This window comes from Somniosus microcephalus, chromosome 17 (genome assembly GCF_052327205.1).
Source record: "Somniosus microcephalus isolate GS21.2 chromosome 17, FLI_Smic_1.0, whole genome shotgun sequence".
Lineage (NCBI taxonomy): Eukaryota > Metazoa > Chordata > Chondrichthyes > Squaliformes > Somniosidae > Somniosus > Somniosus microcephalus.
The window spans coordinates 52,343,361-52,364,746 of NC_141003.1; the positions used below are offsets into that span (position 1 = coordinate 52,343,361).

Below are 21,386 nucleotides of genomic sequence, written 5' to 3' on the forward strand. Positions count from 1 at the left end.
GGCTTGCACGCGCGGCAAGCACCCGATCCTAATTTCAGGGCCCATGTCTTTGCCTGAACTAGAACTGTATTTCGCCAGCAGTTGAATTAGAAGTCTTATGCAAATTCGGCATATCTGACACACAACTATTGGTCATCCTAATTACACTTGGTTTGTGTTTCCAGAACATGGGCAATTGAAAAGAGGCAAAACTTTTTTTGTTCGAAAAACAATAATACAACTTCAGAGAGAGAGAATGAGCAGAGCAAATGCTTAGACAAGAAGTCCTGAAGGCCACCGAGCTTGCGCGCGGCACGTGCGCCGCACCCGGGAGGCGGCTGCGCGGGAGCGCGCCGGGGCACGTGCCGCTGTGATGTTAGAGGCGGGTGACGCGTGCGCAGAACAGTCCCCGGGAGGGGCGCGTGGTGGGTGAGTGCGGACGGCGTGTGCACTGAACAGATCCTGGGAGGTGTGTAGGGCGGGTGAGTGTCGGCGGCGGAAGGCGGGTCAAGGCCTGGTACAAGGTTCAGGCTGCCTGAGGGGTTCTGTACATGGTAGTTTTGGGGGGAAAAAGGTTTGGTGGATGCTTTTGAGTTGGTGAAATGTGTTTATTACTAATACAACAGTTAATGTGCTTATTACTAATGCAACATTTAATGTGCTTATTACTAATGCAAAAGCAAAATGGATGCTGGAAAACAGCAAATGCTGGAAACACTCAGCAGGTCAGGCAGCATCTGTGGAGAGAGAAACAGAGTCAACGTTTTAGGTCGATGACCCTTCGTCAGAACTTACTGCTAAGTTCAGTTGGACTTTATTCTCGTGCGTTTATTTAGTGGATATCTGCATTTGTAGATTTATTTTATTTTGCCCCATTTCAAGAAAAAAATCCTGATAGTGCCACATTGCCACATTGATGCGATGTTGCACGTGTAACTAGGTGACGGCTCACTAATTACGTGTAATTTCAAAGTTTTATTCTCTAGGCCTGAAGAATACTTGCGAGAAGTAATTCAGATAATGTTAAGTATCATAAATATATAAATACCGGCTGGAAAAATTGTAGAGGATTAAAACATGGCAGAGATGTTGACAGTAATTGAATCCAAAGGTTTTTGATGCTGACAATTTTTGGAATATAGGGACAGGAGTGGGCTATTTAGCCCCTCAAGCCTGTTCTACCATTCAATGAGATTATGGCTGATCTGCCACCTAACTCCATACACCTGCATTTGTCCCATATCCCTTAATACATTTAGTTAACAAAAATCTATCAATCTCACATTTAAAATTAACAATTGATCTAGCATCAATTGCTTTTTGTGGAAGAGACTTCCAAACTTCTACCACTCTTGTGTGTAGAAGTGTTTCTTAATTTCACACCTGAAGGGTCTGGTTCTAATTTTTAGACTATGCCCCCTAGTCCTAGACTCCCCAATCAGTAGAAATAGTTCTATCTACCCTATCTGTTCCCCTTAATATCTTAAACTATTTCAAATCACCGTTCAACCTTCTAAATTCTAGGGGAATGCAACTGTAATTTGTGTAATATCTCATTGTAATTACTAAGTTCAGTTAGTAGCTGACCTGTACTGCCTAATAAGTTGTCATGATAGCATAACCTGGAAATAGAACAAAAGCACCATGTTATATGAACAAGATGCCCTAATCGCTCTCATGCGACTTTGTGCATTTCGCCAATCTTCTGAGAGGTGGAATTGATGAATGCTGTGGTGGGACAAGATCAATGTGGGGGGGGAGGAAAACCCAAGAAATTAGTTTATTTTGCACATTGCAAATGCCTGAACAGAGTAGTGCATCCTACATTTGAATTTATTCCATAACGATATAAAACAAAGCCACACCATGTTATCCTTATTAGTGAGGTCACTTAACTTTTTCTGGTTAGCCTGTTCACTGAATCAGGCCAGATCTATTTTAAGCAGAGGAGATCTGTTCCCTCCCTGCCTCCCTTACCAGCCTTCCACAATTGTCCCATAACCATCCAATGCTCTCCTCTCCGTTCTCCCGTCTTCCACCCGCCGTAAACTTCAGCTCGTGCAAAACTCTGCCGCCCACATCCTAACTTGCACCCATCACCCCTGTGCTCGCTGACTGACATTGGACCCGATCCCCAAACGCCTCCAATTTTAATTCTCACCTTTGTGTTCAGGTTCCTCCATGGTCTCGCCCCTCTCTATCTCTCTAACCTGCTCCAGCCCTACAACCCTCTTCTTGGGATGTGGACGTCGCTGGTAATTTTGTCATTTGTTGCCCATCCCTAGTTGCCCCGAGAAGGTGGTGGTGGTGGGCCTTCTTACTAAACTGAGTGGTTTACTAGGCCACTTCAGAAGGCAGTTAAGAGTCAACCACATTGATGCGAGACTGGAGTCACACACAGGCCAAATTGGATAAGGACGGCAGGTTTCCTTCCCTAAAAGCCATTAGTGAATCAGTTGGGTTTTTAAAATAATCCAGCAGTTTCATGGTTGCTTTTACTGATACTAGCTTTTTATTCACAGATTTAAAAAAAACTGAATTCAAATTCAATTTCTTTGTATACGATATAGTAGGATGCCAAAAATGTGTTGGGTTTTAATGATTTGTTATCTACAAAGTTATCCTGAATGTACTTGCTCTTTTTAAAGAGTTCTTCATTTTATTTTTAAAAAGTAGGGATTTATTGTGTCCATGCTTTTTTTTACATCTGGTTAATACATTTGTGATTTTCTGTATATCATTTATCATTTCAAATATTGGGTCCAGATAGTCTGGCTGTAACCCCTCATCAGAACTGTGGAATAATTTTGTACAATGTAATTTTACACTTTTATGTTTGTGTGGAAGGGGGTGGAGAGAGAGAGGAACAAAATTGCTTTGCATTTAGGCTCCAAGACTAAAATATTTAGTTGTATTTCTACAGGCTCTGTTAATTGAGTTCACTGTTTTAGTTCTCAGTGTTTGCCACTGCACCATCTAGTAGCAAAGATTGAGTACTACATGAACAATGAATCCCAAGACCAAGTAGCATCTAAATCTTCAGAAATATTCCATGCTGATCTAAAAATTGTAGACTTTGGAGAAGTGGGATTCATAGTGTCAGTTAATTCAGAATATTGAATAACTGTAATTGTCAACGACTTACCCCTTTGCTCCCCCATATTGGGGAGGGTTGTCCCCATTACATGTTCAAATCCATTTGGGATAAATATGAATTTGCTGAAATCTGTTTTATGAATTACCAGCACCAATACATCCAAAGTCACACACTAATGCCCCTGCGCACACACCCCTGCCAATCTGCCTGTAACAAATCCCCCTATTGCCTATCTTGTCAGCTGGGTCTTCTCATGAAGCTGTTTTTAAAGCTCCATTTTGCTATTGCAAAGTACACTTTTTTAATTAAAAAAAGCTTTATGCTGGGTGCTCCTACCCCCACACACACTCATCCTGGCCCCAATTTTCCCCTTCTACTGTGTTTGCAAACTTTCTCCCCCCTCCAACTGCTCTTTCCTCCCCCACACTCTTTCCCCCCCACCCACCCCCGTGGTGTCTCAGATGGAGGGAATCCCAATATGGCGAGAACACCAGGATAACTCCCCAGCTCTTCGAAAAGTACCATGGGATCTTTTGCATCCACCTGAGGGCATTCGAGGCCTCGATTTAATGTCTTATCTGAAAGACTGTACCTGCAACAGAGCAGCACTCCCTCAGTACTGAACTGAAGTGTCAGCCTAGATTATGTGCTCAAGTATTTTGAAATGGGACTTGAACCACAACCATCTGAGCCATAGCTGACACTTGCAAGATAAATAACCAGTTAATCTGTTTCATGGCGTTAGCCGAGGGGAAATTATTATCCAGGATACGGGGAGAACTCTCTAAATAGTGCTGTGGGATCTTTTTCATGCACCTCAACATGTTTAACATCGCATCCGAAAAAAGGTACCTCCCAACCGTGCAGCATTCCCTCAGTAGTGCCAGCTGGAGGTAAGCATGCAGGTGCAGCAGGCGGTTAAGAAGGCAAATGGTATGTTGGCCTTCATAGCGAGAGGATTAGAGTACAGGAGCAAGGATGTCTTGCTGCAGTTGTACAGGGCCTTGGTGAGACCACATCTTGAGTATTGTGTGCAGTTTTGGTCGCCTTACCTGAGAGAGGATGTTCTTGCCATGGAGGGAGTGCAGCGAAGATTCACCAGACTGATACCTGGGATGGCAGGAATGACGTATGAAGAGAGATTGGGTCGATTGGGCTTGTATTTGCTAGAGTTTAGAAGAATTAGAGGGGATCTCATTATAAAACTTATAAAATTCTAACAGATTAGATGCAGGAAGGATGTTCCCGATGGCGGGGGAGTCCAGAACCAGGGGTCGCAGTCTAAGGATAAGGGGTAAGCCATTTAGGACTGAGATGAGGAATTTCTTCACCCAGAAAGTGGTAAACCTGTGGAATTCTCTACCACACAAGGCAGTTGAGGCCAATTCATTAAATATATTCAAGAAGGAGTTAGATATATTTCTTAAGGCCAAAGGGATATGGGGAGAAAGCAGGGACAGGGTACTGAATTTGGATGATCAGCCATGATCTCATTAAATGGTGGAACAGGCTTGAGGGGCCGAATGGCCTGCTCCTATCTTCTATTTCTATGTTTGCTGTGTGCTTGAGTTGTGGAATGGGGCTTGAGCCCACAGTCTTCTGACTGAAGCATGAGTGATACCACTAAGTCGAGCTGACACTTGCAGTAACACCTTGACACTGAAGACTCGCAGTTGTAAGTTTATATCATATGCAGAGACTTATGTGGATCAAATTAGTTTGTTGCAATTGGCATTTTAATTAATGAAGTTACACCATTATTTGACACCAGATGATTGTTGAGTTGTCGTGTTTCAAATCATAAGGGACTCTTAATATTTTTTTATAGCATCTTGTAGTTGTAGCTACTTTTAATTTGGTTGCTGCGACCGCATGCTGGGAAAGATTCGCCCAGCTGTCTGTTGCTCATTATTGGAACCAACGTTGCTGGATGTTATGCAGACCAGTGGTCACCCCAAATACACTACATTATCAGATACTTTGCATTTCAGGTCATGCTTTGGTTCATAAGGAAAGGTCTTTTTCACTATTTAGGACAATGCCCAGATCGTAATAACCATATAATGTTTAGAGTGATGGAACGACCAGCACAGAGTTATCTGCCTGTTCGCAACACTCTTTGTATGGGCAGAACAAAACTCTGCTCACTGGTGTCTGACTGCTAGTGAAATTTCCAAGAGCCAATTAAACTTAAAGCTAATTACAGGAAACTTTGCGATAGCCGGCACCAACGGGACCAGCGTGATGCCGATCTATGAAAACTTCCGGACAGACCAGCGCTAATGTTGAAGGATACGGAGGTTTTCATCTCCGTATCTGACAACAAACACTGTTGCTTAGCAACAGCTTGTAAACAGTCGGCCCGTACCTTGGCAGCGTCTCTGTAGCTTAGCAACAGCTTCAGAGAGGCTTTCCAGAGACTGACTGTTTATATAAAAAAAAAAAAAAATGCTAGAAGAAAAAAAACCTAACAAAACGGCTGCTGATTTCTGCCGTTAGATCGAGGTTTCTGGCCATACAACCTCTGGATAAACCAAAGTTTCCTGTAAATGGATTGACTGCCCTAATTTGTTTTAAACTTAAATTAAAAAAAAATTGCTTCAAGCTAGTTGTGAAGCTGAAGTAGCAGAAGACTACTTCCTCTGGATTGTGTCTCACCTGGCATAAAATTCCAAACTAACGTTGATTTAAGCTTGTAATTCTACCAGGGAACCTGCTCTGCAGCAATGTGAGATGTGCAGTATGACTGCACCATTAGCAATTGCTTACTGTAGCTGTCAGAACCTACTTTTAAAAAAACATTAAAATATGTGGTGCTGCTTGTTGCTCAGGACACGTTTTTGATGTTGACTTCCTGTTTAAGTTGTCACTTCGTTGAGCTGCTCTAAATCTCAAATCTGTTTGTACTCTGACAAAAATGAGTAATCTAATTTTCTTAAAACTCCTGCTGCTAACCAACTGACAAGAACCTCTGCAGCAGCTATGTCAATCTGAAGCATTCTGCTTGTACAGATATAACAGATTACTTTCATATGCAGAAGTTTGTACTTTTAGGGACAGTCGAGTGTTTTATTATGTAAGCTCAACTATGTAGGCTGTGTTTTGTCAGTATTTAAAATTTTCTCCAATTTTAGATATAGTGAAGAAATACTGCAATGCTCTCCCTCTTATTGAAAGCTGCCACCTTCTTGTGGAGGAAAGTTGATGATGACTTGGAACAGGATAAATGTGAAGCTGCAGGTACTGGATTTTACTCAATACTGTGATGTTAAAGTGGGAAATTGTCCTATACTTTGAAGGAATCTAATCACATACATGTGCTGCTGTCACTATTACTGAAATATGGTTGTTTTCAGACTCATTAATATCGCCTGATGTGTACCCCTCACATACTCACCCAGCACCCTCTGCATTGATGGTATTGCATACCATTATCAGTAGCAAGCAAGAAGCACCCACCACTTTAAATAGTTTGCTGTTTGTGGATGTTTTCCCAGCTTTTTGCTCCATAGATTATGTACAGTAAATAAAAATGGCCAGTAAAAGTCTTGGGAGGGGAAGAATTTGTGAATGATAGATTCAGATTTTTTATAAATGAGTGCAGTTGCATTGGTGCATGTATGAGAGCAAAGAAATTTGGTAACCTACGTAGTATTGATCTGAAATGTTAAAAATCCATAGTAATGCTGCAGTGTACAATGGAAATAGAAGCTAATGGGTCCTTTGAGCAGTCCTCATTTGCTTTTGATTTATGTTCTCTCCATTCTGACTATCTTTGAATTTATTTTAAACTTCAATTGGTTTGTATTCATCATGTCAGTTACTTCTATTTGCAAATTATGTAGGACTTGGAATATGTTTTAAGAATATTTAAGAACACCATAAGAGTTTGAAATGACATTTGAATTTCTACCATGTTCAGCATGTTCGTCACAAGCCAGTGCAACAGCTTATATGTGAAGGCGCTGACTCTTGTTAGTTTTCCCACTCTGAACGTATTCCTGAAGTTTTGATCATGTAACAATGCTCACTGTTTGCATTTACCTCGTGTCTCCGTACTCTAGTATTCTTAAGATAATGTAAAATAATTGTCATAAAGCACAATAATGATTTTTAGACTAGATGCACAATTTGGGCAGAAATGTTTAGGAATCATGTTATGTAGACAAGTATTATTAACGTGTACCAGAATTAGTGGCCAAGCACAAAATTGATGGCAAACTACCCATTTACACCAACAACTTTGTGTAGCTTTTAGGTTGCAGATGGTCGGTTCTTATCTGAGCTGCTGGCCCGCATTCCTTTTTTCCCCCCTCCTCCTCCTCCCTGCAGTACACAGCTGCCGCCGCTATGGTAACCATTCACCGCGCCATTCAGCAGCGCCCGGCTGCTCCCCACCACTTCTCTCCATCAAGCAGTTGTTTTCTCAAATCAACTTTATGGCCGCACGGGAAGGAGCTGCTGTTTTTGTAATGAACAGCCATTGCCACTGCGCTGCTCATTACCTGCGGCCTCCTCGCAGACACACAGCTGTACGATCTTCAGCAGCAGATGGCTGCCCAAATTGCTTGACCTTGTGTAGTCTGCCATGTGTAAGTTATTCAACAGTGATAGTATCACAGCCATCTTGTTCCCACCTAATGTGTGTACACACACTCGTACACCCACACACATTTACGTTCCAGCAGGGGACATTGGAGAATGATCAGGAGTGAAAACCTTGGCTGTTTTTAATTTTTCTTCAGCCAAGGGACACTGAGGCTAATTGCAATAGTTCAAATGCTACCCCAGCTGAGATCAGCTAATTAAATACAGAACAGGAATTGAACTTGGAATTTTTTGTCTATATGGCTTAGTGCTACACAGGACAGATGGTGCTTATACCCAGTAAACCATCAGCTGATCAAGCAATAGTAAATTTAGGATTTTGAAGATTGATTTAAAAAAAGGACAGTTAGCTTTAATTATAAAAAGGCAGATTTTCTGATTCTATTGCGATATTAGTGCTATCGTGTGTAAATGGTTGACTGATACCAGTTGTATAAATAACTTTTAAAATATTGTTTTCTAGATTGTACAGAGTATAAAAATGTACTTGGAGGTACTGTGACCAGGTTTTGTGGTAAATATGGTTTAATTGATGACTCCATCTACTTCACTTCTAATGATGTGTTGGGAGGTATGCCTTTGCAAATCGGCCAGAAGGTGAACATAGTGGCCCAAAAGAATGAGACATCGGGAGGTTGGAAAGCAGTCAAGGTAGGATGTGATACAGATGGTTACTTACTCCATTCTGATAAAACTGAACTTTGAAAATAGAGTTTAAAATTTCTAACATTATTCGCATTAATTCACACTGGATATAATTCTTGAATTGCAAACTGAATGTAAAACAGAAATGAGCATTATCATCTTTGTAAGGATATTTGGGCACATAGTTTAGAGAATCCCCAGAGTATACTTCCATACGGAAAGGTCACCAGTCTCTCCCCAAAATAAAAAGGAAAAGCTACTAATGCTGGGAATCGGAAATAAAAACAGAAAATGCTGGAAATACACAGCAGGTCATTCTGTATCTGTAAAGAGAAAAGATAGGTTATGACCTTTCAGGTATGTACCCTTCATCAGACTGCTCTCCTGTTTGCTGATGTTGGTTTCTTGCACATTCGCTACCCCTGTCTTTTGTAGTGCTGCTTTTTTATGCTGGAGTGAAGTCACCTTGAAGTGCTTTCAAGACTACTGTCGTCATCCCTGTCCTCAAAAGACCATGCCCTCGACACCTCTGTCCTTGCAAACTACCACCCCATCTCCAAGGTCCTTGAATGTGTTGCCACCTCCCTAATTTGTGCTCATATGTCCTCTCTGAATCTCTCAAGTTTCTGCCCCTCAGCACCAAAACAGCCCTAACAAAAGTCAAAACCACACATTGAGTGTGACCATGGTGCGTTATCACTGCTCGTTCTCTTTGACTTTTCTGCAGCCTTTAACATGGTCGACCACACCATCCTCCTCTGGTGCAGTTTGGTGGGAATGCCCTTGCTTGATTCCACTCTTATCTAAACAAGTCTAGCTGGAGCATCTTTGGCAATGACTTCCCTTCCCACTACTGCACAGTCACCTCCGGCATCCCTCAATTATCTATCCTTGATTACGTCTATAAAGAGCCTTGAGACATTTTTCTATGTTAAAGGAGCTCTATAAGTGCAAGTTGTTGTAGTACACTGCTCTCATGGAATGAGTTTTCCGCACCACAAAAATTGGTAACCACTGTACGAGTTGGTGCTTAGATACTGGTTGTTAAGCATTTTTGTCCAATATAAGGCATGCAGAGTTGGGAAGGTTTTTGGTGGATTAGTTAATTGAAAAATTCAAGAGCAGTTCTAACACCCAGATTATATCTGTTATTTCAAGCTGCTTATGTGAATGCAGGTAGTTGTCATTGTTGCTACTGTTAAAGGTTCCTTTGTGTACTGACATCATGCAGGCACTTCTGTTCGTTTCCAGTCTGCATACAAGATGTTAGGGCAAAGTTGGATTGCTGTCTGCAGTTTAGGGCACTCTGTTGTAGAAAGATATCGGTGCCATGAAAAAGATACAAGGCAGATAATAGCAGGGTTGAGAAATTTGGGGGCTACTGCTCAGATACTGATTGGAACAGATGGCTAACACTAAGGTGGGATTGAATAGTATTCAACATTTTGAATGGGTTTGAGAGTGAATAGTGTAAGATTATCTTCATTGGTGAATCACTAACAAGGATAGCTTTAGTACTCTGAAAGGGGGCAGTTTGAAGGATTTTTTTTCCATGGGAAGAGTTATCAGAATATGGACTGCATTACCACACATAGCTATTGAAACAGTTACACAATACAAGAGAGAATTGGAAAAAATATTGAAGGGTAGAGAGAACATGGAAATGTGATTAAGGTACATGGCTCCAGTGTAAAGCTAGCACTGGGATAGACACAGTGGGCCAAGTATTTTTCTACCATGCTAGAATTTGAGATTCTATGGATCTCACTGCTGTTAAGCCATATGCCTGGTGAAATATGAAGTGTCATGCCCTCAGGTTGATTACAGATGTTCCTGTTATCCACAATGACAGCCAATTTAGTCAAAACACTCCTGCTTGTCTAAAAAAGCTTGCTGATAGATTTGTGATTGTTTTTCAAAAGCCAACCCTGTAGTCAGTTTGTAATTGTTTCAGGTGCAGTCTAATTGCATTCAAATAGTATATAAAATTATCTTGCAACCCTCCATTAGCAAACTTTTTCTCTTTCACTTTTGGTGACTCATCAAGATGAGAATAGACGGCAAGCTTTTAGGCTTTAGGTATCACCACACTGTTAGGTCAGGTTTGTTATTGTATGGTTCAAATGCAGAAGTAAAGCCTCCTGTGTCCTTGGCAATATCCTTTAGCCCCAACTATGGAAGGAACCCTCCTATACCAGTGGTGTGTTTTTTTTTCTATTTTCCACAAAGCGGACCTGCTGCTTTGATTTGAAATTGCTAGTTTATGTCCTGTTAAATTCAGTTTAGTGCAGAAAATGCTTACCCATAAGGTGTGAGGTTGAAACATGCTAACTAATTTCTGTCTTTCAAGTGAGATATTAAATGGAGCTTTGTCTTCCTGTTCAGGTGGACTAATATTGGAGCGGGAAGATGGTAGGGTTGATATTCTGGAAGAATGAGAGCAAATGGGCTGAAGGGTCTTTTTTATTTGAACTTGTGAAATTCTCAGTTGCCAAGAGTCTTTCCATCAGTCTGGGCAGGATTCAACATCCGGTCCCAGAAAAGAAAGGATAATGTGTTAACGCCCACACTCTCGTGTTAAATCCAATTCATTTCCCCCTCTCCCCCATATTATTTTCCTGGTTTCATTATTCTCATAAATTGATTATAAATTGCTTCAGTTCTAAATGAAAATGTATTGTTGGTTTAAAACTATTTGGAAAGCATTTACTAAGGTAAGTTTTGATGTGTTACTAATACTGACCTGGATTTAAATTGCCAATGTGCAAAGACAGACAATTCTTGAAAATGTTACTTTAACTGCTGTTGCTCATTTAAAAAAAAAAATGAACATATGCATCACATGCAAATTGTACAAATACCCGGAAGAATGGAATTCTCTTACATTTATTGTATTTTTTTCTTGCAGGTGGAACCTGTAACCATTCAGTGGGATGATGATGGTGCTCGTGGTACCTACTCAAACCCTCCAGCACAAAGTGAGACTCACAACCTGATCGGCATTATAACTTCATGCACCAAGGACGGTGGCTACATTAATGAAACTACTTATTTCTCCATGGCAGATGTTTGTGAAGGTAAAAGTGCAGCAATTTTTTTAAAAGCCACACAATTAGCTTACCAGATTCCTTCAGTGTCAGCTGTACCAATTGAGGGTCCACTGCATATCTTGTGTAAAAAGATAAATGTATTAAATGTAGGGCATGTCCAAACTTTATAAATTAATTGTATGTCACTGCAGTGAAAATATATATTTTTTTAAAGTACATAGCTCCCTGATTGTATTTACCCAGTAAGCTTTGTCTGATTTCAGTTGGCACACTGCAATCCGTCTCCATGCTCTTTATGTAGGAAGTAGGAAAATCATCCAGGGTTGTTTTTCCTGATTGCATGTAGTGATCCCTGCTGGAAAGAATATGTGTGGTATGTCTCCAATTCAATAATCTGCTGACACTTGCAGGCTGGGTGGGGAACATCAGGAGCAAACAAATAGTGGCAATTCATTCATACATGCATACATACTAGAAATAGAAGTTACAACACAGAAATAGGCCTTTCGACCCAATCAGTCGGTGTCGGCATTCACCCTCCACGTTACCCAAAAGATTATCTCCTCTGACAGGAAACACTTTCTCGAGCTTATTTTCCCTCCCTATTTCTGGGAAGGGCGCCTGAAGTTCTCCCTTTCCAAGAATATATGCCCTCTCCCATCAAGAATACTGTGTGTCTTTATAGACTTTCTTTGTACCACCAAAAGCAATTCCACTCCACATTAGCTATCTTCTGCTTAGTTTCTGTAACAATAGCATTGGCTCCTTTCGCCACCACGTTTGTCGGGTCATCTGAACAATTTTCTTAGGACCTGCTGCTGAGGCTGTGAAGGCAAAAACAAAATCAACTGCAAGCATTTTCAGTTATTAACTGAGGATTAAAGCCATACAGAACATTAAGGATCTTAACTTGAAGGGATAATTACAAGTCCTAGCCTTTTTCAGGCTACCCCAGATCAGGCATATTCCCCAGACGTTCATCTTCAACTTAAGTTAGAGATAGCCGAATTCTATAAGACGCTTCAATGGGTCTAAAGGTTCAGGTTATCTCTCCCTAAAGGAAAGGAACGACTGAAGATGTTACCATCCTCCGGATAGCACTTTTAATAAGTTTAACTAGACTGTAACCTTCCGGATATTATGAGGGTCCGGAATAGCCCCAGAATTCTGCAACTCCTTACAAAAGAGTGTAAAGAAATTGGGTTTGAGTTTATACAGAAATACTCTTGAGACAATTCTAAAAATATATAGATTTATTTAAGAGCTGACATTCATTTAACAGCTGTTGAGTCAGTCGCAACATTAACAATTTGAAATACAAATAGCTTACATTTCTTATTTCTCAGAGATCCTTATTTTCAAACCTTTACTTCATTACATTTCTACATTTCTTACTTATTTCTAAATCCAGAACATCCACCAAAATCAAATACCTTGATTACCCGAGACTCGAAGTTAAAAAACTTAGAGCATGCCTGTGAAGTTGAGAAACGCTTGCCCGTTCAGCGACTTCTGACTTTTCATCTGAAAAGCTCTATCTTTTATACTTTGTTTTAGTGGTTTATTCATTGAAGTTTCCTGCTGATGTAAGCTAATTGTCTTATTCATTCTCTCTGTTGAATTCTTACTAATCTTATTGTCAATTTAGCTGCTGCATGCATAATTATGTCTCTACCTTTTTAGGTGTTCAATAGTTAGCATAAAAACAATATGACCGTAGTATTTATTTGATGTCATTCTTATCGAAGATCTTTCATTCAATTCTTAATATTGGCTTAACTGGTTTTAGCAGATGTTGTGACTCCGTGGTATTCCAAGTTCAATACAAAAACAATGTAATTGCGTGGTGCATCTATTGAAGTCATATCTTCAAAGTGTTCTGCAAGTATATTTACTATATGTAAATCAAAACCACTTTAACCAGAGTGTTTATTTGTTTTCTAGCTATCTTAGTTGGTTGCATATTTAATCGTGTTACCTGTCTTATTTGATGTTACTTTTACAAAGGCACATTGTTTTTTAATATTCTGTTCTGTTCAAAGTGTCAGTTTCTAACACTTTACTTGGGCCATTTCATTGTGTTGGTTCCAAACCGTAGACCTTTCGGAAGCAAGCCTTTGCTTTTTCAATAGGGCCATTGTATTAGCATTAACAATCAATTCCCATTTCAAAGCTTGTGGTGTTTACAACTTTGTTATCAAACCATTCCATCTCCGGCCTGTTTTCTGTTTGCAGCCTGTGTCTCGGAGGCTTTAGATTTTTAAACCTAGTATATCATGTATTAAGAAATATCAGAATTCTGTTCATATTATGGTGTATCTCTTGAAATATGGCTTATTCTGTCACAAACTAACATTTATTTTTGCTCTCTTGTCAGCTTTGGTTTTCTTCATCCATTTCTTTGTGGACAAACCACAAAGAAAAAGTTAAACTTTATCTACAGCTTTAACTGTCTCAGTTGAAGTCAAGAAAAAAAGATCATAGTTTAACTATCAGTAAATCCTAATGGATGGCTTCCACAATGACTTAGTGGAAAAGTAAACCTCTTGGTGTGGTACTGACCACAGAGACCAGCCCAGGCTTCATCCCTTCTTGCTGTCAGGTTCACTCTACCCAGGCAGGACACTGGATCTACCAAATGTGTTCCTCTCTGTGCTCTGCCCAGTCCTCTGACAGACTTCTAATTCAAGGTTTAACAAATGTGGCACTCAAGGCATAGGGTGGCACAGCTGGTTAACAGTGTGCTCTCACCGCTAGGCTGTGGATGTGATTGCCCAGTCTGATGTGCAGTCTCCATTTTTATGATGGTGAGGGTGCTAAGCGAATAATTTTGTGCAGTCTGAAAATGCAACCATTCTACAGATGAAAATCCTCCGTAAATAAAATATGAAGGCTTGCTCTGAGCTCTTGTATTTTAGTCATTGGGGGTCTTGCTTGCATCTATTTGGGTTTGCTCTCGTGATCTTGATCCCTCTAGACCTCTCTTGAGCTCTCGCAACCTTGATCTCTCTCATATGTTTAGGTGCGTGTGCCAAAATTTTTGTTTTTGTTTTACAGGTTTTCAACCCTATAAAGGTGATTGGGTGCAGGCACAATATTTCATTGAACAAACAACTTGGAAAAGTCAAGCTTGCTGCATGAAACCACTTAGATATAAAAGAGTAGATAAAGTAAGTGCTCATTAAAGATGCAAAGAAATTTTTTGGAAACTGCAGAATTTTGTAATTTGAAAAAAAAAAAAAAATTGATTTGATACTGTGGAGCAAGGGGTAATTTATATTTCATGCCATTGAGTTGCTTTCCTTCCTATTAGAGCATTCAGTAAAATATTTTTGCACATGTAAATACCCAATGGGTTTATAGTAAGACCATTTCCACATGCCCAGGACACACTCCATATACTTTGATTTACTTTTTTTTAAATCACAAACTGGCCTACAACCTTCATTCCAACAACATCCCTCTTTTAACCCTTCCTCTCTCCCTTTTAACAAGCAGCACAGTGTACCCAGCCAGGCCTCTGAACAGCCTCTCCCTGGCAAATTTCTATCATATTTGTCTGGCATCCTTCAATTGGCTGGCAAACGCCCAATTATCATAAAATCTTTTCACAGAGCAGGATGGAGCCAGCAGCGGGGTCACACCCCGCCACCAACCCCGGCCGCACAGGACCCGCCTCGGTAGGCAAAATCGCAGCCGATGTTTTTGTAAGGGAAGTTACTGATCAATATGAATGCAATTCCATTCTGCACAACCTGGATGACCGTATTTGTGTTGATGTAAAATTTTCTCTTGTAACTATTAACCTCCAGTATAGCATAGTTGGGCAGAATAACCAAATGTCTAATTATACAGCTTGCCTGAATTGACTATAAAATGTAAATTTATTGCTGTGTTTCTTGTATGAAGGTACCAATAACCAGAATACTTCATCGAAGTGGTGTAGTGGATGACGTCATATTCTTCACTCTTGAATCTCTCCAACTACCACACCTTTATGTACCCAAGAAGGATGATTTGGTCAACCTTGTGATTATTGAGAGTAATCAGTCTTTATACCAATGGAGAGCTTTATGCATCGCACCTGCAGAGAAAGAGAGGTGTGGTATAATCCAGCTTTGCAATTAACTGAATACTTTGCCATGTGCATGTTTCACTTAATTGGTTAAAATTTTGCAATCCAAAACCAATTGGTGTAGAGCCCTCTAGGTAAACTATTAGTCCATAATGGTCCGTTAATCGGTAACCCGTTTAACGGGAATGCTTGTTCAAGTACTGCTTCATTTATCATTCCTTCCCTAATTTGCTTAAATATTTTGAGGAAAGAGAACAGTTCCCTCCCTATGGGGTGGTATTCTTTTTTCAGAAGCTTCTAGTGTATAGTAATGTTGATTTATTGCGCTCTCTTTTACACCCAAAGCTTTTAGTCTAATACTGTTTTAATGTGGAACTGCAGTACACAAACAAATACCCAACTCCTCAAAACTGGGACTTAATTACTTTATTGGTATATTTATCACCAAAAGAACAAAGTGGGGAGAAATTAGATTTTTTTCCTTTAAAGGGTTGCTAGAACATGGACTGCCCTGACAGAAAGTGTTGGAAGCATGATCTATTATTCCTTTTAAAGGGGCAGTGGATAAATAATTGAAAACAAATAACTAAAGGGTATGGAAGAAGGGCAGGCGAAAGGGAGTAAGTGGGTAGATGGTGCAGAGAGCCGGCTCAGGCACGCTGGCCCGATTGGCTGCCTCCTGCTTTGTTTTGTGAAATTGTATAATTGTTTTTCCCTTCCTAAGTGTTTACATTTTGAGACATGGCACTGTGATTTCATGGCCAATGTTAATATTTCATGTGTGAATTTCCACGTAATAGTGTAAGGTATTCCAGAATGAATTTGAAAAGGTGCTCAAGTTTCTACCAGTATCCATGTGTTCAGTCAATAATCAGAATATGTACCTGACATCACAAATTGTTCAAAAGTAGAGATTGTAATTTTAAACCCTCATGATTCTGGAATAACCTACTGTAGCGAATCAGCAGTGATGTAGCGTCTCTGCATTCTACGCTACAAGATACGATATGTTACATTTTTGGACTTTTCCTCTACATTTTTTTTTCATGTTTATATTTTGATTGTTTCCAAAATCAGACCAATACCAGAATTTTTGTCTTTATTTCTGCCAGGTGTGGGTTAGTGTAGCCCAGGTCTAAAATGAATGCCAAATCACAGTAAACCACTTACTTGAGAATTTGTGGATGTATTGGAAGGTGGAAAATATTACATCACTGGACCACTGCATACAAACTAAAACTAATGCTCACATTTAATATATAGAAGCAGAAACATTAGCTGGATACTGTTCAGTACACTAAACTTGCATTGTATGCAAACTGGGTTGATTGTTTAAAAAGGCAAATGCCTGTAGTTGTTGCAGCTCCTCTCATTAAGTTAGAAACACACAATCTATGATGGTGTAAACACACAATTATTCCCACGGTGCTCTAATTGTCTCTTTCATGTAGGGAAGCATGGTGAATAGAAAATTGAAGACCCAGGAAAGTCTCTGGTTTATTAGGACATTTTTCCATTGCAGTTCAAAGCCTCTCAGCAAATCATGACTCCTACCTCCTTTCTTTCCCTCCCCTCTCCCAAAGCTGTTTCTTTTTTACCCTAATTAAAACAAATTTAGTTCCGTATCTCTCATCATAATGAGACAGAACGATAGAATTATTCTTGTCATTCTTCTCTGCCCCATCTTGTTTTATCTCATTCATTTTTCCTTCTCCTGATCACCCTGCAGTACCTTGCTAAAGTGGCTATTATGCATGAGTCTTGACTTTGATACTGAGTGTTGGCAGGTTATTTGACTAGAGGGTAAATTGCAATCAAGCCTAAGCCTATCTTTGTCACGTGGCTTCCTCCTGTGCAACAACCTTTGTTCCTATAACACAACTTTATGGAAAGTTTCTACAGAACATGTACAATGAATTCAGCTCAGATTAAGTTTAATTCATTCCCTATTTCATTGTGATAAAACAAGCACCTAGGGAAAAGCCTTCAGTAACGAGTATTTCAGATCGAGAGGCTTCGGTTGAACTAAAGACTCCAATGGAATACAGACCCTGTTGCCGAATTCTACAGAGCAGCCACTTTAGTTCTGAATGTTCAGAAATTCTGTGGGTTTTTTTTAAACTTATTTTTGCTAAGCTTTTACATTCTGTTCAGCAGCAGCGATGGAGTAGGAAACTCGGAGTAGTACGTGGCGATGGACCAGACCAGGCAGTAGATTTAATGTGTATTAAATAAAGTAAACTGGCAAATACAAGGAGAAATTAACACTGTTTTAAATAATACCTAATATCCCCAAGTATCCTTCCCCTTCTTGAATGAAATACTCTGTCGGAAATGCGGAAGTTTTTTTTCTTCCTTGTTTCCACCTCCCCAGCCTTTTCTCTTTTAGGCGGGTGTTCAGACAGTGTGCCTGTGTGTTTCTTTTTATATCTGCATAAATTGACATTGTGTTTAACCTACATTGTATGGTTACTGAACACTATTGGTATATTCAGTACTTCAAAAATAATTTTGGATGCCAAGTCCCATTTTAATATCAGTTCAATTTATAACCTAGCAAGATGGTAAGCTGTTTGTTTTTGACCTTGGTTTTTATTTTAACTCAATACTGTTCCAATTACCAAGACTAAATTAATGGCCAAAATAATATGGTGATTTTGGTTTGTAATGTCCGCAGTGTAGTACAGGATCAGTGTCAGATGCGTTTAGTAATGTTCTTGGACTGTATCTGCTATCTCTCTTCAATAATTCAGGGAGTATTGCATGACATTGCAGTAGAATGTCAATAGTGATCCAAGATTGTGTAAATAGAGGCCACTATTAAAGGGTGTAACAGGATTGATGCCTCCGTGAGATGGCTGACATAACAAGTCATCGTGTATGCTTTAACTGTACTGTACCCTTCCCAAACATCATGATCTATTTATTTTTTAAATCTCCACTGTCAAATTTATTAATGAAACTAATCTGGGCTCCACAAACTCTGGATATACTTTTTTTAATTCTACCAGCACAGCACAGGAGAGGGCGGAAATGGAAACTAGCAACCATGTGCTTTCCTTTTCTCCCTTTCACTCCGCCCCCACCCCACCAAATGCTGCCCTCGCCCAGACCTCTGCCCCAATCCTCCTCCTCCTTGTCAATGTATAATATTGCTTTTGTGTGTTGCATGATACAACATTATTCTTGTTATAAAGCCTCTAACTAACTGTGTAAAACAAGGCCCATTAGCTTACTTGCGCATAAGGAAGATTTGGCTAAGCAGTTCAACCATCCCTGGCCTGGAAGACTGGAAAACGCTGCTTTCTGAGCCCTGCAGGTTTTGAAAAGGCTAAAACAGGACAGTTAGGATTTGGAGAGTAGGTCAGCAGGAGCCAGCGGTGGCGGTGGCAGAGAGGATCCCAAAACAGCAGCAAGGAGAAAATGGAGGTGGACCAGACCAGGCAGTAGATGATGATTTCATGTGCATTAAATAAAGTAAACTGGCAAAACACAATGAGATGTTGACACAACTTTAAATAATACCTAATATCTCTAGGCATCCTTCTCCTTGAATGGAAGACCTGCTCCTTTTAGAATTTACCCATCTTAGACACTGATTTTCCTTGCTTCCCTACCTCCCTTCTCCCTAGACTCCCAACCTGAAACTCGCTTTTCAAAATTCAAGCTTCACAAGTCTAATTTTCACATCTTTACAAGGCTCCAAGATACACACGAGTGCCCAAGAGCTGGTCTGAACTTAATTCTGGCCAAGGAGATTATCAAAATATCTTGCAGGGTTATCCATCTTATTGCCCTCATACAAATTAATATGAATTCCCCCCTATTTATTTAAATAGAGTGCAACCTGTTTCTTAAGCTTGCTCATTCTGCCCAGGAAAAAGATGACCCTTCACTGGAGGGCATTGTATGAAGCATACAAAAATGAACACAACATATCTTGTTCAAACAGAAATAGTGTGAACTAAATGTAGAATGAACCTGAAATGAACATATTACATCTGGAGAGTGGAAACAGAAAATTGTGTTTGTAATGCCCAATAGTAAATCCAAAGATTTGTTTGTATTGATTAATTAATTAGGCAAGTTTTGCCTCCTGGTTTGAATTGAGGTGTATTTCAGATGAAGGCAATTTCCTGTAATACAACTTGTTGCAATTTGGCTGTTTTTTTCAGTTTATCAGTTCCTTCAATGACAAACAAAGAGCTTGAACAAATTGACTTGGAGTTCTCTAACAAAGGAGGATTGGAAGTTACAAGGAAGATTGACTTTGGTATCATCAAGCAGGGAGAGAAGAAAGACTTGCTGGTGTGGATTGAGTAAGTTTATATAAAGTTCAGTATCTAGGAAAGCCATAAATGAGTCTCTGTATTACAGTTTGTATGAATGCAGTTGAATTACATTTTAGTGTAGCTGGCATACAGATTCCCTGTATTGAGAATATTCTGTTTGACTAAAATAAATCAACTGTTTCATTTAGTACTGTTCATACTCATATATTTTCTTAAAGATTTAAGTAAATTTAGATGTTACCTTGTTGGCATTGAGTGCCTTTTAGAGGCAAAAGTGGATTGAATGGAAGCTTGAGTCCACTGCGTGAACAAAATATTGACACTTCAGTGCAGTCACAAGTACTAGCTGGTTAGTTGGGTTGCATTGAAGAATGATCAATGTAATAGGAGACAAAATGTGTCCACTAACCCAAGATTTAGCAGGTAAGCAAAAAAAAAAAATGTGTTTGAGTCTTGAGCAGAACTGTGAAATGCTACCCTGTAGATACTTCATCAGGAGGTGTCACCTAGCATTAATTTCTCTATTAAGAGAACAAAACACTAACCTTTTTGGTACAGGTCAAAGAGATCACAATATTCTAGCCTTTTCTCAGCTGTTTCCCACTCCTGGGTTATTCAAAGTCAGGGAAAAGAAAGACCAGAATCTAATGTTTACCAAAATCTCTAGTGCCACTACATATGTATTATTATGAACTTAGTGAGGAACACAATTAATGAGCCAGTGCAACCCGAACTGATTTGAGTGCGGTTGGAACCAGTACCATAAACGCATTTATTTGGAACATGCTGTACTTTCTGCCTTTCTGTTCTCCCTCCTGACAATGCTATTGATATTACCTATGCATAGAATTTGGTCTAGTACAAGCTTCTGTATTTTCTGTTTCACCCCTCCCCCCCCCTTTATAAACTAGAACATCCGGTGACCATTGAGCTACCCAAGTTATGTTTTATCTTTGGTCTCCACTGCAAGGACATCATTTAATCAGTCGGACAGAACTGCTGAGGTCCAGCCACCAATCACAATGTAATATGCTCTTGAGGAGACGGGTATCAAAGTATGACATTTCTTTAGTTTTATTATCCTTCTAACAGCTGTAGGTATGGTCAGCTAATAATTAATGAGGAATTATAATTACATGCTGAGATACTAGACAGTTTGATCGTCTGCATGGGACATGTTATACTGTGCCTCCTTTCATGCTGTGCATGATGTACTGCAGTGATGTTGCTCATGATCTGCACTCCTTGTATGCTTACAGATTTTTACACTAATAATAAGTTGACCATGGTGTTATGTTATGGAATAGAGCATTGCAGCGTCAGTGCTAGATTCCAGTCACAAGATTCCGTGGTGTTTATGGAAAACAATGCAAAGGCAAGAAAGAAGAACTTGGCCAAACGGAGTTGAATGATACTGGATGGGTTTATGGAAATGCCATGACTCAAGTCTGAAAGTCTTTGGACTCCTAATTAAATGTTTGTGGCTCCCCTCAGCTCTGAAATTAACGGAGGGAATGGTGTACAGGAAACTTTGGTTTATCCGGAGGCTGTATGTCCGGAAACCTCGACCTAACGGCAGAAATCAGCAGCCGTTTTGGTTAGGTTTTTTTTCTTCTAGCATTTATTTTTTATTTTTTATA

The 21,386-nt window shown here is 39.8% G+C and overlaps 1 protein-coding gene across 3 annotated transcripts in view; it reads left to right on the forward strand.

The window, feature by feature from the left end:
• mov10l1 (Mov10 like RNA helicase 1) overlaps window positions 1–21,386 on the forward strand; it is a 66,539-nt gene that overhangs the window by 552 nt on the left and 44,601 nt on the right. Inside the window, exons 2-8 of one of the 3 annotated variants that reach the window (XM_086010321.1) lie at window positions 165–461; window positions 6,211–6,316; window positions 8,148–8,335; window positions 11,238–11,406; window positions 14,437–14,549; window positions 15,289–15,479; window positions 19,630–19,773. In XM_086010321.1, coding sequence (XP_085866447.1) covers window positions 6,232–6,316; window positions 8,148–8,335; window positions 11,238–11,406; window positions 14,437–14,549; window positions 15,289–15,479; window positions 19,630–19,773 — 890 coding nt within the window. In that variant the 5' untranslated portion in view covers window positions 165–461; window positions 6,211–6,231. The remainder of the gene's footprint in view (window positions 1–164; window positions 462–6,210; window positions 6,317–8,147; window positions 8,336–11,237; window positions 11,407–14,436; window positions 14,550–15,288; window positions 15,480–19,629; window positions 19,774–21,386) is intronic. The other 2 variants (XM_086010322.1, XM_086010323.1) reach the window with 2 other exon arrangements.